This window comes from Lobosporangium transversale, assembly GCF_002105155.1.
Source record: "Lobosporangium transversale strain NRRL 3116 chromosome Unknown BCR41scaffold_2, whole genome shotgun sequence".
Lineage (NCBI taxonomy): Eukaryota > Fungi > Mortierellomycota > Mortierellomycetes > Mortierellales > Mortierellaceae > Lobosporangium > Lobosporangium transversale.
Genome location: NW_019028980.1, coordinates 732435 through 748315, shown reverse-complemented (window position 1 = coordinate 748315; position 15881 = coordinate 732435). Strand labels below are relative to the sequence as shown.

At 40.3% G+C, this 15881-nt stretch overlaps 5 protein-coding genes and 1 non-coding gene across 6 annotated transcripts; 2 read left to right on the top strand and 4 right to left on the bottom strand.

The window, feature by feature from the left end:
- Positions 1-600: 600 nt before the first annotated feature.
- BCR41DRAFT_t6 lies at positions 601-674 on the bottom strand. Its single transcript has one exon. It is a non-coding gene; the product is annotated as a tRNA-Val (tRNA).
- Positions 675-1432: 758 nt separating this feature from the next.
- BCR41DRAFT_383139 (beta-lactamase-like protein) lies at positions 1433-3375 on the top strand. Its single transcript, XM_022027420.1, has 5 exons — positions 1433-1853; positions 1961-2174; positions 2387-2541; positions 2639-3026; positions 3131-3375. Exons 1-5 carry the CDS (start codon positions 1476-1478, stop codon positions 3277-3279), a joined length of 1284 nt encoding a protein of 427 aa, XP_021885973.1. The 5' UTR covers positions 1433-1475; the 3' UTR covers positions 3280-3375.
- Positions 3376-3464: 89 nt separating this feature from the next.
- BCR41DRAFT_344977 (hypothetical protein) lies at positions 3465-4869 on the bottom strand. Its single transcript, XM_022022636.1, has one exon. It carries the CDS (start codon positions 4761-4763, stop codon positions 3576-3578), a length of 1188 nt encoding a protein of 395 aa, XP_021885972.1. The 5' UTR covers positions 4764-4869; the 3' UTR covers positions 3465-3575.
- Positions 4870-8020: 3151 nt separating this feature from the next.
- Positions 8021-11860, bottom strand: BCR41DRAFT_344976 (glucose-6-phosphate 1-dehydrogenase). Its single transcript, XM_022022635.1, has 5 exons — positions 11439-11860; positions 10743-11230; positions 9199-9400; positions 9011-9087; positions 8021-8906 (listed from the first exon to the last, which is right to left on the bottom strand). Exons 1-5 carry the CDS (start codon positions 11467-11469, stop codon positions 8154-8156), a joined length of 1551 nt encoding a protein of 516 aa, XP_021885971.1. The 5' UTR covers positions 11470-11860; the 3' UTR covers positions 8021-8153.
- A 1632-nt stretch (positions 11861-13492) lies between these two features.
- BCR41DRAFT_316862 (hypothetical protein) lies at positions 13493-15065 on the top strand (the record flags this gene model as incomplete). The annotated part of the gene is made up of 2 exons (XM_022021253.1): positions 13493-13734; positions 13835-15065. Coding segments are annotated over 2 exons (1390 nt in total), but the record flags the coding sequence as incomplete, so codon positions are not given.
- A 91-nt stretch (positions 15066-15156) lies between these two features.
- On the bottom strand, positions 15157-15854 carry BCR41DRAFT_330872 (cytochrome c oxidase assembly protein COX16-domain-containing protein). The gene is made up of 2 exons (XM_022021774.1): positions 15558-15854; positions 15157-15444 (listed from the first exon to the last, which is right to left on the bottom strand). Exons 1-2 carry the CDS (start codon positions 15738-15740, stop codon positions 15229-15231), a joined length of 399 nt encoding a protein of 132 aa, XP_021885969.1. The 5' UTR covers positions 15741-15854; the 3' UTR covers positions 15157-15228.
- Between the last annotated feature and the right edge of the window lie 27 nt (positions 15855-15881).

Below are 15881 nucleotides of genomic sequence, written 5' to 3'. Positions count from 1 at the left end.
TGAGAGCAATTTTAATCGCCAACGTGGCAGAAACAAGCTTTTAAGAAAAAACATTCATCGGTTTGGTCAGTATCACCGTTTTACAATCAGCACGCTTCTTGGGTGAAATATTACAAGGGACCTTTATAATGTAAAGGATGACTAACGTGACCTAACACTAAACCCAAGCTTGAAGAAGAAAAGAAAAAAAAAGTACCGCAACCAAGCTGAAGTAGTTATTTCCCTCACATAAAATGTCAGGAGTGATTGCCACCATACAAAGTCGAAGACCGCATGGATGAAAGAAAAGAAAACAAGTACTAAAAGACGAAGTTCGGCTTTCAAAGGCCATCTTTAAATTAGGCATTTTGCGGTTTAGATTGAGACAAAGGTACGGAAAGCTTACCAAACGGATCAGAATCAAAGTTGAACCACGAGGATAAGGTGCCAAACAACCAAACTAAGAGCGACTGCACTTACGTGATGTCGGAAATAAATTAATAAAGGATCTTCTGGTGATGGTGGACGATAGACAAAAGTCTGATGCTATTTGGCAGCTGGGCTGCCAAATAGAGTAATCCATACCCAAAACAAAAAGAATGCCGCGGTTGGTGGCAAAAGTGCTGAAACCAGGGTTCGAACCTGGGACCTTGCCTTAGTGAGAGGCATGTGATAACCAACTACACCATTCCAGCGCCTTGCGAGCGTGTTGTACCTAGTAGCTTCCAAATCTTTAGTAACACTTAGGCTTTCCACAAGAGCACATTCTACATTAGCACGACCTATAAATACATGGTCCTTGTCTTACAGCCAGGTGCCACCATATCAAGAAGCTGCATGGTATGCTACCCTACCCTCAATGCCATGCAAGCTGGGTAACACCCTCTTTATCAGGCCGAGTCTGCTACATATAAATAAATCCTACATGACCTCGTGGGTCCTTGTTACCAAAAAAAAAAAAAAAAAAAAAAAAATATATATTATATATATAATGCTTTATCGATCAACCTTAAAGAAAGGGCTTAAAAAACGACCCTCTTCTTAATTGAATTAAAAGGGCTCATTGACAAGGCACTATTTTGGACCCTTTTTTGAGGACTCTCTGTACATGATGAAGTATCTGGAAGAAGACGCGTTGGAGCTATGGATAATTTATTTTTTTATGTGCCGAAGAGAAGGAGTCGATCGGTTTCCTGAGGGTCCTTGTTATCAAAAAAAAAAAAAAAAAAAAAAAAAAAAAAAGAAGGAGTCGATCGGTTTAAAAAAGATGACTCTTTCTGTGAACTGCATTCGCGTAAAAGCCCATTTCCCATTGAAAGTAAGCCGAGAATGAAAAAACGTGGCGGGAGACGCGTCGCTGGCGCATGGTTATACTGCGCAACAAAGTTTTTTTTTTTTTTATTTTTTTATAAATAAATGTGAAGTACTAAAGAATTGTCTTCGCTTTTTTTTTTTTTTTTTTGTTTTATCTCAACAAAACTTCATTTCTTTCAACTATGGCAACTTCCACACCGACCACAGACTCTCGTGAAGCAGAGCCGAATTTATTCCCAGATCTTATTGAACTCGATGCCTTACGTCTGACCGTCATTGTGGATAATGATGTCGACTTTATGACTTCAGTCCCTAGAGAACTAGGGCAGACCGCACAGGCCATCAAACTGTTTTCGGACAAGAGAAATATTGACTGGGAGAAGACCACAGAAAAAGAGTCAGCCAACACTCATGAGCGTGAACGTGAACATGAGCATGAACATGGACATGGACATGAGGATGTACATCCGCATACTCAAGATGGTGAACGACCTGTTCGCACCATTGCCTTTGATTTCAACGATGTCTGCTGTGGAGCGCATGGATTATCCATCTTAGTGGTAAAAACTTATTTGCTATTCTTATTATTACTCTGCACCAACCTCGAATGATCTTACCATGGAACTTTTGAGCGAAATAGGACTAATAAATAATTAAAATAATTTAGACGGGAATCAAGGATGGTGTTGAACACAGAATTCTCTTTGATACAGGGCCACATTCTGCCATTTTCCTTGACAATGCCAGACGGCTTGAACTTGAGTTTGAAAAGATTGAGGTTGTTGTTCTTTCACACTGGCATATTGATCACTCGGGTGGTATGATTGCGGCTGTTGAGAAGATTAGGGAGGCGCGTGAGAAAAAGCAAGGCCTATCACCAGGTAAGCACATAAATATCCATCACATCATAAACATCCATCACATCATAATGAAAGAATATCGAAGCAATCCCCCAATCCGTTCTTGAGGGTCCTTGTTATCAAAAAAAAAAAAAAAAAAAAAAAAAAAAAAAAGCAATCCCCAACCCGTTCTTCTTCTGGAACAAAAACCTCAGAGAGTTTCGAAATGAAAACGCTATTTTTTTTTTTTATAGTTGTCGTGGATTTGCACCCTGATCGACCAGATCAACGTGGTACATGTCTCACCAAATCGTTAAAGGTTCATAATGAGCCAGAAGAGGAGCCTATTCAGTATGTAGCCTGGGGTGCGGATCCTTCTCTTGATGGCCTTAAGAAGGCTGGTGCACAGGTAATGGAAGTTTTTTATTTTATTTATTTATTTTTTTTTGTTTTGACTCCTCTTTTTTTATCTTTTATTTTTTTCTCACGCTATTTTTTTTTAAAAGGTTTCGCTGAAAAGTCAGGCACATACGATCTGCGATGGATTTTTCGGCGTCTCAGGCCTGATTCCACGCAAGACATCTTATGAAACCGGTATTCCAAATCATGTTCGATGGTTCCAGGACAGTAAATCTTGGAAACCGGAACCTGAGATCATGGATGAGCGATACTTGGTTGCTCGAGTCAGATCCAAGGGTCTTGTCGTCCTCACGGGCTGTAGTCATGCAGGCGTGATTAACGTCTGTCAGGACGTGAAACACGCGTTTGATCCAAAAAACAGCAACAATAGTAATTCCAACAGTGCCAAAGGCAGCGACGTTGCTGACAATCAAATCTTTTTCGTTGTGGGAGGATTCCACCTTGCTGGACACAGTGTCGAAACAAGGATCAAAGGTACGTCAGTCCATTTAATACCAACCATGAGAAAAGGAAAAAGAAAATTCAGTAGTTGCAGCTCTTTAAATCTTTTTTTTTTTTTTTTTTTTTTTTTTTATTAGAAACAATTGATGATATGTTAAAGATCGATCCATCATTTATGGCTCCAGGTCATTGCTCCGGATGGAGAGCAAAGGCTGCACTGGAGCAGGCCATGCCTGGCAGAGTCGCGTCGCTGGGAGTTGGTAGTGATTTTTATATTCACCATTAGGAGCTTTGAAGATAGAGGGCCCCATGTCTCACATTCAGAACGAAAGACAGAGCGTGTATATGAGTTATAAAGTACATTTTTATTGGATAGAAAGAGTCAAAGCGATCAACGCTATTATTCTCTTATGGAATGTATGTAATGTGTGTAATGTATGTAATGGTGAATGTACAAAAACATCTACGCGATAATATAAAAAACTAATGCGGCAAGTATACATGGTATATAAAAATGAATTGACAATAAGTTACATAAGGAAAATGAGTTGAAAAAAAAAAATGCTGCAATCGATGTGATCTCTAGTGCCAAATGTTCTTGACACTGGTGGTCATCTTGAATCCTTTCCAGGCAATCCATTGAGCCTTACGAGTCCGGTAACTCGCGTCAGCGCCACCGAAGAAGGATGAAAACATAAACTTGACTAGACGGTCTTCACCGACGGTCTTTTTAGGATCGTAACCATTCTTGAGAAGGACTAGATTATTGATTTGAACAACGGGTTTGCGGTCCAAGTAGACAGCCAGGTAACCGTCCTTCACGGCCTTGCCCTTGGAGTTGACGCGAACGATCTGGGTAATATTATGCCAGGTACCAGCCCTGAACTTAAAGTCGCCGCCACGACCAACTGAAATTCCATAGGTCGGGTTACACATATTGCGAGAGCCAGGGGTGATCCTGACATTGATCCCATTCAGGCACGAGTTATCAAGTGCACGCTTATGCAGGCCTGCCTCACTAAAATATGAGGCTTCATCCCATTCATCATCCTCAGGGATGTGAACAGCTTTGATCTGTCGCTGCTCAAGCTGGAACAAGGCTTCAGGCGATCTTTTGTCCAAGCTGCGACTACATTTTTCTGGTTTCTCTTTTGGGAAATAAAGAGATTTGGCAGCATAGAGATAGAGCTCGCCACTACCATGTGCACGCCACATCATACGAGTTGAGAAGCAGCGTTCAGCGGTTCCACCTCCAGAGCAAGCAGCATTACAGCCCTTCTCGGTCCCGATCAGAATGCCAGGCAATTTCCCGCCCTTGACCCATTGGAAACCAGGTTGAAAATACATTTGATATTCGAGACGGATAAAGCGACTGACAGGGCCTGAAAAGGCTTCCTGAGGGAGAGGCGTGGAAGTAAACTCGGCATGTGGATGTCCTGAGCGAGCAAAAGAATTAGCAGGATAGAGGGATCGCAAGACACGACTGTCGCGCTTCTTGCTAGTGGGGTCGCGAGCGATATCAAATGGGTTCCTGCCTGGTCGCATCTTTTTTGTCAAATGAAAAGGGGTGTCGAGACCTGCGATGGATTTAGGGAAGTGCTTGATTTCCCAATGGTAGATTTTATTATTGGAAGGTGCTGCTCCAAGAGTGACATTTAGGCCTATATCGAGAGAGTTGGAAGAGGTATTTGAAGCGGAAACAGTGGTAGCAGAGGGTACAAAGGTAAAGACGGCTAGCAGAGCAGGCGCCAGGATTGATGTGATACGCATTATGTACAAAAAAGGAAAGGCGTTGTATATTTAAGGGGAAACAAAAAAAAACGCAGGAGAATGAGGAGGCAAGATTGCCGCGTTGTAAGGAAGAAAAGGTTGATTGTCGTCGATCTAAAAAAAAAAGAGGAAGCAGGGGTTCCTTTTTATACGACAACAAAAGAGTAGAGGAAGTGGAAGAGGCACAGCTGATGAACTGTGTGGACAGCGTGGGCAATGAGAGCATTGAGAGCAGTAAAGCTTAGTGTGGAGGTAATGGAGTCAGGCAGGGCAATTCACAGACAAAGTTTTTCGAAACAGCTCTCCCCTGGATCACATTATTAAATTTCGTTTGATAAATTGCAGCGGTCAGGCAAATTGGCCCTGAACACAAGGGAAGTAAAGACGATGGTGATGACCTAATAACAAAAAGTGGCATAAAGGATATAGTGCTTGAAAGTTTTAAACTTCTCTGTATTCTGTCTATGTCTATGTCTATGTCTCTATCTCATCCTCTTTTTCTAGCGATATTTCTATCTCATACAGTATACCCTATTGTGTTGTTTTTACAAGAAACATTGAATAACAAAAAGAAAGAGAGAAAATGAAGAGAAAATGCAGCCTCCCAGCCTCTTCAAGGACTGTGAGAATAAGAAAGAAACAAGAACTCTAGTAGTCTATTGTGCTTCTGAAGAAATATGCAATGGTTAGACTATTTTTTTTTCGGTTGTCATCTGCACGGTTTAATCATTCTAAATTAGCGTGCGAAACCTTTGTGAGTCAAACAAGGATTAAGGTCCCAATTGAATTGAACATCTACTTCTCACAACGTGCTACAAAGATGAAATGTCCGAGCAGGCAAATTTTCCTTTATTTTTACCCCCTTGAAATTCGGTATTTGAATACTGAACTTATTTCTCTTTCTGGGGGTGCCTTGGGATTAAGCTTTGTCCCAAAGTGCTCATAATAGAATAGGAATATAGGTTATTTGATTGAGAGGTTGTTGAATGATTGAGCGGTGGATTATGTCAGGGGTCAGACTCCACACAGCAGCCATCTTGATCCCCAACTAGGTTAATGGAATAGAACCTTGTTGAGGAAGGGCCGTATACCCAAGCCATACAACAGCCCTTTATTGTTATTGACAATAAAAACTAATAAACTAATATGTGTTGATATGCTAACCTAAAGTCTTTTGGACTTTATCCAGAGGAAGCGATCGAGTGCACAGGTAAAACCAGAGAATCTAGTAAAGGGGTTGAAGAACAAACAGCATTGAATAGAAGCCCCGCTTCTCAAGCTTCCGTTATCACCTTCTATATGCCATTTAAGCTGGTCAGTAAAGTAGGGACTTACAAGGTCTCTCTTCACAAGACAATTGGCACTCAGTCAATATGTAATATTTATACTAACAAGTGAATGAAAAAGAGTGTTCGGTTTGATCTGGCATATCCTATCCAAGGAAAGGGAAAACAAGAAGGAAAAAAAGCATGCATGGCTCTAATAGCTCTGTTACATTGGAGCGAAAGAAGGAAATCTACAAGACAAGAATGGTTAGTTCAGGGCAAATGACATGAGGAGGGCGAAGTGAGACAATTCATGTTTCAAGATGACCATTTTGAGAGTAGTATAGCATGGGATTCACATTGTGCACACTGTGCATGTCACTGATCGGAGATGAAGAAACTTCAATTACACTCACACTCACACACTCATTGATTCTCCTTGTTTGTGCGTCAAGTTTTACGATGCATTCAATATTGGAATAGAAGGCACTCAAAAAGAGATGCTTGCACACTTTCCACATTCTGTCCACATGTGCAGGCAGAAGAGGAAGAAGAAGAAAGAGAGAAGATTGTTAGTGTAGTAAATTAATCAAACTAAAAGAAATTAATTGGCTGAAGTAAATTACAGTAATCGAATCGAAGGAGGCAAAATGTAATAAATCTTTCCCGTTCTCTAGTATGAACACTATATGTCACTAGACTCATCGCGATTTCTAATAATATTGGCAACAACGCGTCTGTCTTTGTCCCCATCATCTTGGTACTGATTTCTGTTTGCTAATGTCTATACACATCTTCTATGCCTCAACTATAGATAATCGTTAAGGATCACAAAGGGGCCTTTCATTCCTCGAGCATGTAATGACTTAAAGAATGAAGGTCAAAAAAAATGCAAGATCTTATGTCCTAGTCATATGGAAAGGGTGAATAGGGGTAGGTTCATTAGGGTGTTCAACTGCTTACTTACCCTTTATCCCTTTCAGCACTATAAACGGCTTTTATCCTATTCTTATATTGCAAAAAAAAAAAAAAAAAAAAAAGGATCAAAAATTACTTCTTTTTGTTGCGGATTTGCATTTGGCGTTTTCTCATGGTTGATCATCAGTAAAGGGTATATAGTATAGCTCTAGTTTTCTCTGATTTGCTCGTGTGCATTATTCTGATAGCCACATGTGAGCAAATCATGTTAAGAATAAATATATCTATTATTTAACAAAACGTTGGAGCCGGGCACCGTTATAAACAACACTACCAACACTACCCTATCCATTACATTGCTCAAAAATCTGCAGAGCAAGCAAGACCAGCAATATAAGTTTCATGCTGCACCAAATGTGCCCAAAACGCATAAATATGTCGAGATGACGGACAACTCGGATCATCGTCAGGATCATTGTCATTGGCATAGCTACTACCATCACCGTCACTAGGACAAAGTGGTAAAAAGCACCATAAGCATGAGAAGCACCAAAAGATTCGTAAACATAGGCACAGAAAAGTATGACAAGCATCACCGCCATCCTACTCATCGTGATAAAGGCAGTGGTTGCAAGGACGGGGGCCCCAAGGAGTTAAAAGCGTGTAAGAAACAATTGGTGGCGATTTTCTGTTTGTGATTTAAACGCGTAAATTTTTTTTGACATTTTTAGGCCGTGTCACACACTGCCTTCATAGTAAAAAGGAATCTGCTATTGCTCGGCTTAAAACCGCCATGGGCCTATATACTGCCAACTGTTTTTAGTCATGCGCATAAGCACCATCATTATCACATTGGATTCCAGAATAAGTTTCTTAAGTATTTGGATATCATTTCCGTGGATCCTCCGTATTCAAAGTCTTTCAAGGATATTGAACATACGGTTGGCCAGTTGATCTATCAAAATTGGCCTCAACAACATTAAAAAAACTACACGGTTCGATAAATTGATATAAATATAATATGTTCTTTATATAAAAGTTGATATACGCTTTTTTTTTTTTTTTTTTTTTTTTTTTTTTCCTAGACTCCTAAACTATGCAAAGATATATACATTTCTGTTTCTTTTATAACCACCCGTTAAAGTTAAAGGCTCTCTGGGGTTGTGAGTATGATTGAGATGATTTCCATTTGCTATGGTGGTGATAATTAGAGTTTGCTGCCAGCAGCACCTGTTGATGAAGTGGCAGCAGGACCAGTTGATGAAGCAGCGGCAGCAACAGCCGTCTGGGAAGTTTCTGGCCAGGAGTAAGCCTGCAAATGCCTCTCGAATCCGAACTTGGCTACAAATTCAGAAAGCTGCTTAGGACCACGGCTACCATAGGGGTAGATCTCAACAGGTACAAGACCTTTGTCAATCTTATGCAAGACAGGTGTAAAGATTCTCCAAGCTTCATCCAGCTCATCGCTTCTCACAAAGTTGGACTGTTCGCCCATGATGGCATCCAAAATCAAGTTTTCATACGCGTCAGGGACGGACAGGTTTGTGAATCTGGAAGCATACGACAGATTGAGTTCAGAGATGACAGTATCCATGCCCAAGCCAGGTAATTTTTGAGTCATCTTTAAATAGACGGCTTCTTCAGGTTGGACGCGAATGACCAGTTCGTTACGAGCGGCCACATCCTTTTGGAACAAGCTGTTACCCATATCCTTGAATTGGATGCGGACTTCGACCTTTGGTTGATCCAATGCTTTACCACACTTTAGAACAAATGGAACACCTTCCCAGCGGGGGTTGTTGATATGGAGAGTCGCTGCTGCAAACGTGGCGGTCTTGCTGCCTTTGGGAACAGTCTCATCATCGAGGTACGAAGGCATGGTGCCATCCTCGGATCTACCATATTGACCCAATAGTACCTCAGACTCGATGATTTCCGGAATAGCGCGAAGGACATTGACCTAGTTTTGTTATTTTAACAGGATAAATGCATACTCGTAAGTATATATATATAAATATATATTATAAAAAAAAAAAAAAAAAAAAGATGCCACAAAAAATCTACCTTAGCGTCACGGATATCTTCAGCATTCGTAGATGCAGGAGTCTCCATAGCAATCAAAGTCAAAATCTGGAGGAGATCTAAAAAAAAAGAAAAGAAAAAAATTAATTAAATGAATCATTCTAATACGAGCTTTTTTTTTTTTTTTTTTTTTTTGCTGCTTTGACAAAAGTCTAGCTTCGAAAACATACGGTTCTGCATGACATCGCGCATAATGCCAAATTCATCAAAGTAGCCGCCACGGCCCTCAGTGCCAATCTTTTCCTTAAAGGTGATCTGGACGTTCGAGATGTGATCCTTGTCCCAGCAAGAGCTAAAGATCTGGTTTGTGAAGCGCAGGATCATGATGTTCTTGACCATCTCCTTGCCCAGGTAATGATCAATGCGATAAATCTATCATATTGTACGAGCCGCGTGTGAGCGTGTAAGGAAAAGGTTTTTTTTTTTTTTTTAGTTAATGGTATCAAGGCCACGTGTACAAACATATGTTTAAACGCACAAAGTAGTTTTCATGAATAATCATTCTGTGACCCAACGTTTTTTTTTTATATATTTAGTCTTCTTCAATCCATCTTTCCCCACCATGTCCCAAAGGTTAGTAAAGCTTTTGTTATTGTTGAGCACGGGCGAAGCATTTACCACTGCGATGCAATCTTTTATCACTAAGAGAAAACTCAATCGCGCCAATCAAATCCATTGCCCTAATCAGTCATCTGTATCTCTCACTGCAATTAATCAAAACTCTTTTTTTTTTTTTTTTTTTTTTTTTGATGGGTCATTATCATTCGAACGATGACACGCTCCCTACACACCAACAACAAGAGAAGAAACGGGGAGACCATGGTTCTAATGGTCTTTCTCAACTGTTTTCAAAAATAGAGATAACAAATAAACTCATAAACTAATCGACCCTGGACCATAATGCGTATCAATTCGCCACACAAATACAATCAGATCAGATCATCTCAATAATAAGAGTGGGCGAAACACCGGCTCACCCTAATGTGTACAAGTCCAAGTGCAAACCGACGCATTCCTGTAAGGGCTTGTTTATCATTCTCTCCCTCTTTACAGTCATAGGGAGCCAACGCAGCCCAAATGTAAAAAAAAATTTGAAATCCAGAAGTATATATTATACTCTTCCCGCTCACTAACGTTCTTGAAGTTAATGGTCACATAAAACAAGATCAATCACGACTGATCACGTCAGAAACCGAAGGAGTGATCTTCTCAATCCCTCCAATGCAACGACACACTCACACTAATCGGAAAGCCTCAATAAGAAAATCGACTATTCTGCTTAATCAGCACTACCGCCTAATTATCTTTAAGCGAATTTTTCTGCTTGATGTCTGCGCAGACACCAAACGCGCAATGATTACATATTAATGGAATGCCCTCTCTAGTCCCATTCTCCATTGATATTGTTAACTGTAATCGAGCCTGGCGTCATCCTCTATTTGTCATACCCCTCATTGGGCCTTTTCTTTTTTAAGATATACCAACATGCCCATATAGAAATGACCCCGCATTACTTGGCCAATGAAACGGTGTTTACTAACATAAAAACGTGTATGCTCTCAAGTTTGTGTATGCATTAAGTGTTCCCAACAAATCCAAGTCTGCAATCAAGAAAACCCTCGATTCATTCACTCACTCAAGCCAATTCTTTCCACAAGTCTTCTTACTATTTTTTTTTTTTTTTTTTTTTTTGTTCTTCTTGTTCTCCTCTTACCTCATCTTCCCTGAAAAGGGAGCCCAGGGCCTTGGACAAAGTGCGTGAGCTCTCAAGATCCATTCCAAAAGGCTTCTCGACGATCAAACGGTTGGTACCATTGGAAGTGTAACAGTTCTTCTTCAATCCATTAGCTACAGGGATGAAGACTGAAGGAGGCAGGGCCATGTAGAACAGGCGATCATGCGCCCGAGTCTCTCTCTCGACTCGTTGCAGTTCTTGTTCTAATGCTTGGAAGCCCGAGTCCTGATCATACACACCCGAAACATATGTACACTGGTCCAGGAACTGAGTCAACATGCCCCTAGCCTTGGGAGTGTTTGTGTTCTTGATATGCTGTGACACACGCTTCAGGAACTCTGAACGATCCATCTTTGTGCGTGCATAGCCAATAATCCGGGTTGTAGATGCAATATGTCCATTTAAGTACAGGCCAAAGAGCGCTGGGAAGGTCTTTTTCTTGGCCAGATCACCAGAAGCACCGAGAACTGTTATTACATGTAGTATAAAAAAAAAAGAAAACATCCAGACACATGATAAGTAAGCTGGTCAATCAGTGAAGGAAAAGAACTTTATGGATGTATTTAGGCTTCGTGCAGCAAGATGCAGCGCAGCACAACCCTCAGATTCATCTGAAAGAGAGAGTCCAAGTAAAGATGGGCGAAATGATGTTAGTTTTGTGATACATTCACTTGCCTATAACAGTGAAGACTGGTGGAGTAGTCATGATTTTTTGAATGTGCTGATAAAATATGGTAAGGAGATGAAGAGGTTGATGCTAAATAAAATGAAGTAAGGTAAGAAGGAAAGAAAGAAAGGAAAAAAGGGAAAAGAGAAAAAGAGATGTAAAAATGTAAAAGAGTAAAGGAGCAGAGCGTGGTAAAGTAAAATAAAAATGTTCACGAGAAATGCGGGGTACAGAAAATCTCTCTCAAGAAAAAATAACGTAGAGCTGAGTAATAAAGACACTTGAATAGCTAGGAAAGTGTGCAAGTGAACAAGTTGAGCTGAGGTTAATGAGGATGAGGATGAAAAAAATCTGAATCTGAATCTGAATCTGAATCTGAATCTGAATCTGAATGAGAAGAAAAAAAAAAAGAAAAAGAAAAAGAATGCTTTGTCAAGTAATGCTTGACATGAATTAATAATGTTCATATATTTATACATTTATATGTATTTTGTTTGTTTATTTGTCTATTGCCTGTGCCATAACCATGAATCACATAGCTCAGCCTATTATTCATACGCTGTGATTCATGTAGAAAAAAAGAGTCACCTTTGTTTTTTTTTTTTTTTTTTTTTTTTTTTGTTATTGTTATTGTCCATTCCAAAAGAGGGAACCGATGGGATCTGACTTGAACTTTGTGCATACACTCATACAGGTATAGACAAGTCTTTGAGAACAGGGCACATTCCTCCTCTTCATTTAAAGTATTTACCACAGTCAAACTTGTCTCAGTTAAATCGTTATAATTTTTTTTCTCTTAGTTCCTGGGCAGAGGTTGACACTTTTCCCCTCTCTTGATGAGCTTTGAGACTTTATTCATTTTATTCATACGAAATGATGGGATTCTTAATTTGGGCGAAGCACTTAGTGACAAGCAGTTTATTTTGACAGATGGTAAGATGGTAAGAAGAATGTCTATGGTCCCAGAACGAGTAAATCCACCCACTACTAGAAGACAGTATCTAGGAATGGTCTTTCAGGCACCTGGGTGGATCACTCTAACATTTCGCCAAGTCCGCCTTGTCCGTTAGGCCGCGTCCACAAGAATTCTCTAGACACAACTATCGAAAATCTGAAAGTATAGGGATGGCAAGATTACAAGACAGAGTAAGATTCCAGTGTGGAGAAGAGTCAAGCTATAGAGGCTTTAAAGCTACTGGTGCACGAACCAACGTCAATGACCAACAAGCTCTAGCCGCCAAAAGTGAGCGGAAGGCCCATCAAGAGATAGGAGTTTCTTGATACGCTGCAAATCCAGGAATGGCCCAGGTATATCAACTTTCTTCCACATCATAACTCATGAAAGTCATAGTAAAAGACATACTCTGCAACTCTGGTAGCCAATGTCCGGACATCAAGCCCTTGCTGTGAATGTCACCAATATATAGTCATTAAGTATCTATCCAGGCCTGATCTGCGACTGGATGTTTACCTCCAAGCTCGACGTGCAAGGAAATAAGCTATAGCGTTGGTAAGGATGTAGCTAGCGCTATATTGCGGCAGTTCCATCATGTCCAGTGACCCCAAGCCTTGGATCGATAGCTCAAAGACGCTAATCATATGGAGTGGATGTATAAACATAAATATAATGCCTCATAGGTCAATACTATACTTGCACATGTTGATTGAGTACTATACATGACCACCAAAGTAGGTTGCCCGCCACATTGGTCATCGAACGTGTTCACACGCAAACACAAAAAAAAAAAAAAAAAAAAAAAGAAGCAAATAACTGAGCCAAGACAAGAAACGTGCTCAAAGCATTCATTTTTTTTTCTTCTTCGGTGAAAAAACTCATCAACGAAAGAAGGCAGTATAAAAGGATGCTCGGTAAGCACTTGATCATTCGAAGACGATACTTTCCTTCTCCAACTCTTTCCTTTCTCTTCCCATCCATTCATCCTATACTGCTACGCTATCTGCTATACCGATCCACATCCGGAAAAAGAAAGGGTTGAAGGGTCCAGTCTGCCAATTTCAATCACGGAAATTTTTAAATAAAAGCAACAGTCCAAGCCCAAACTATGCATTCCAGAATCGCGCTTTTGGCACTGACATTTTTAGCCCTATTCCTTCGACGTACAAACGCCATGCAACAGCAGTCCACCCTGTCTCTCAACGCTCGCCCCCTCTGTCATCATCACAACCGCAAACCAAATCCTCCCAAACAATCCGCCATGGACACATTCCTTACCTCTGTTCGGCCACGCCTTGAGACCGAACCCGAGACTCATGTCATTCTCGTCACTGGGAATGAATCCGCCGGTAAAAAACCAATAAGCGCATTCGCTCTTTATTTTTTTTTTATTTTTTTTTTGTTCCTAATCGCTTTTTTTTTTTTTTTTTTTTTTTCTTTCTCCACAAGATCTTGACTCGATTATCTCGGCCTTGACGACCTCTTTCTTCCTCTCCCATTTAAGTAACAACAAAAATAATATCATCCTCCCATTCATTAACATTCCCCAAGCCGACCTCGTCCTTCGTTCAGACGTGGAATTTGTCTTATCATCATGCGAGGTCAACCATGATCTTCTCTTTTTCAGAGATCACCTTCCTATCTTTGAATCCCTCCTGAAAAAAAACCGAGATCAACTCTCGCTCTTCTTGGTCGATCACAACAAACTGTCTAGTTCATTATCTTCTTTAAAAAAGGCAAAGGTCGTGGGCGTCCTTGATCATCACGCGGACGAAAATCTCCACAATGGCACCGCAGATCCTCGAAGAATTGAGCCCGTTGGATCCTGTGCTTCCTTAGTCGCAGATCATTTCTTTCACAACGCTATTGATGCAGACCAAAAAGGAAGAGATCGATCCGATTGTCAACAAAAGCATGATAAGAAAAAGGCATCGGATTGGCTTCGACAAGTCTCGCGTCTTTTACTAGGACCTATCTTGATTGATACCATGAACCTTGATCCGCAATACCATAAAGCCAAGCCTCTCGACATTGCGATGGTCAAACTAATCTTCCCATACACAGGATGGAAAGACAGGGATCATTTCTTCAAGAGAATTTTAGAAGCCCGCCGTGACACCTCCAAGTTGTCATACTATGATATCTTGCGCAAGGATTACAAGGAATGGACAGTTGTTCAACATGGCTCAGATCACGAGATCAAGGTCGGTATCAGTAGTGCTACTGGTCTCATGCAGAAATTCGTTAAGCGTGATACAAGGCAAGTGATCCAACGGGCCATCCGTCAGTGGGCCCAGAACCGAACGTTGGATCTCTTCTTGGTCTTGATGTCAGATAGTGTTGGAGATCATGATGAATTTCAGCGCCAGATGGCCATTTATCCTGTTTTGGAATCCCTCAAATCCTTCCCTGAGCAGATGGAACAAATTGAAGATCTAAAGCTGGAAAGAACTGATTTGATCGATACTCATGAATTTGTCGCTAAAGGCGGACGTGCTTATTTCCAATGGAATAGCGCGCGTTCACGCAAGCAGATCTGGCCCTATGTTGAGAAATTGTTGACTCAGCCTGCTGATGCCCCAATGCCAAAATTTTGAAAGGGATTTTTGATCCAAACACTTTTGCTTCTGCTTTCCATTAACTGCGATTCCATGCATCCATTATATTTATCCAACTCCCTCTTTTTTTTTTTTTTTTTTTTTTTTTTTTTGAAATTAATGATGAGAAAATAAAAAGGTCATAGAATGTTTGATTGCTTTTTTATCGAAGTGCTACTGTGTTTATTTTTCATATATATATAAAAAAGACAAAACATATATGAAAAAAAGGTCGCTTTTTTCAACCTAATTTGATCCTGATGATGGCGATGATGGTGATGATGGCTCTGAAGGTGGAGCTGTCATCTTGGGTGAGGTTGTCACTCCAGGCGCTGCTTCTGAGCTGACTCGTTTGATCTCCCAATTATCATCAATATCCCGCGACTGCAATCTCCAGTATTCTTCCTGTAGATCGAGTTTTCTCCTATTCTTGGACAATTTCAGTCCTTCTTCTTTTGACATCTATATATGGATTAAAGAATAAATATATATATATATATATATATATATAAACTGTAAGTATCATCTTTATCATTATTGTTATTGCCATATTCATTTTCTTTCAAAGGACTTACATTTTTTGTTCGATGGTCATGGACATTATATTTGGTGGCTGTAAGTTCTGAAAGAACAAAGGATCCTCCGACGATAGTAAGCAAGAAGGGTAGTCCGAAAAAAAGAACTGGTCTCTTCTTAATAACCTGTGCAAACCGGTCTGCAGGTGTCGCCACACCATATGTTTTGTTTGCAAACACCATGTTTTCTTATTACTATTATTTTATTGTTATGTTAAGAAATAAAAAAGAATGAATAAAACGGATGAATGAATGAGCGAGCGAACGAACGAACGATCAATTCAAAAGCAGAATGGTAATCAAATTAAAGTGTTCTTTCAAGAG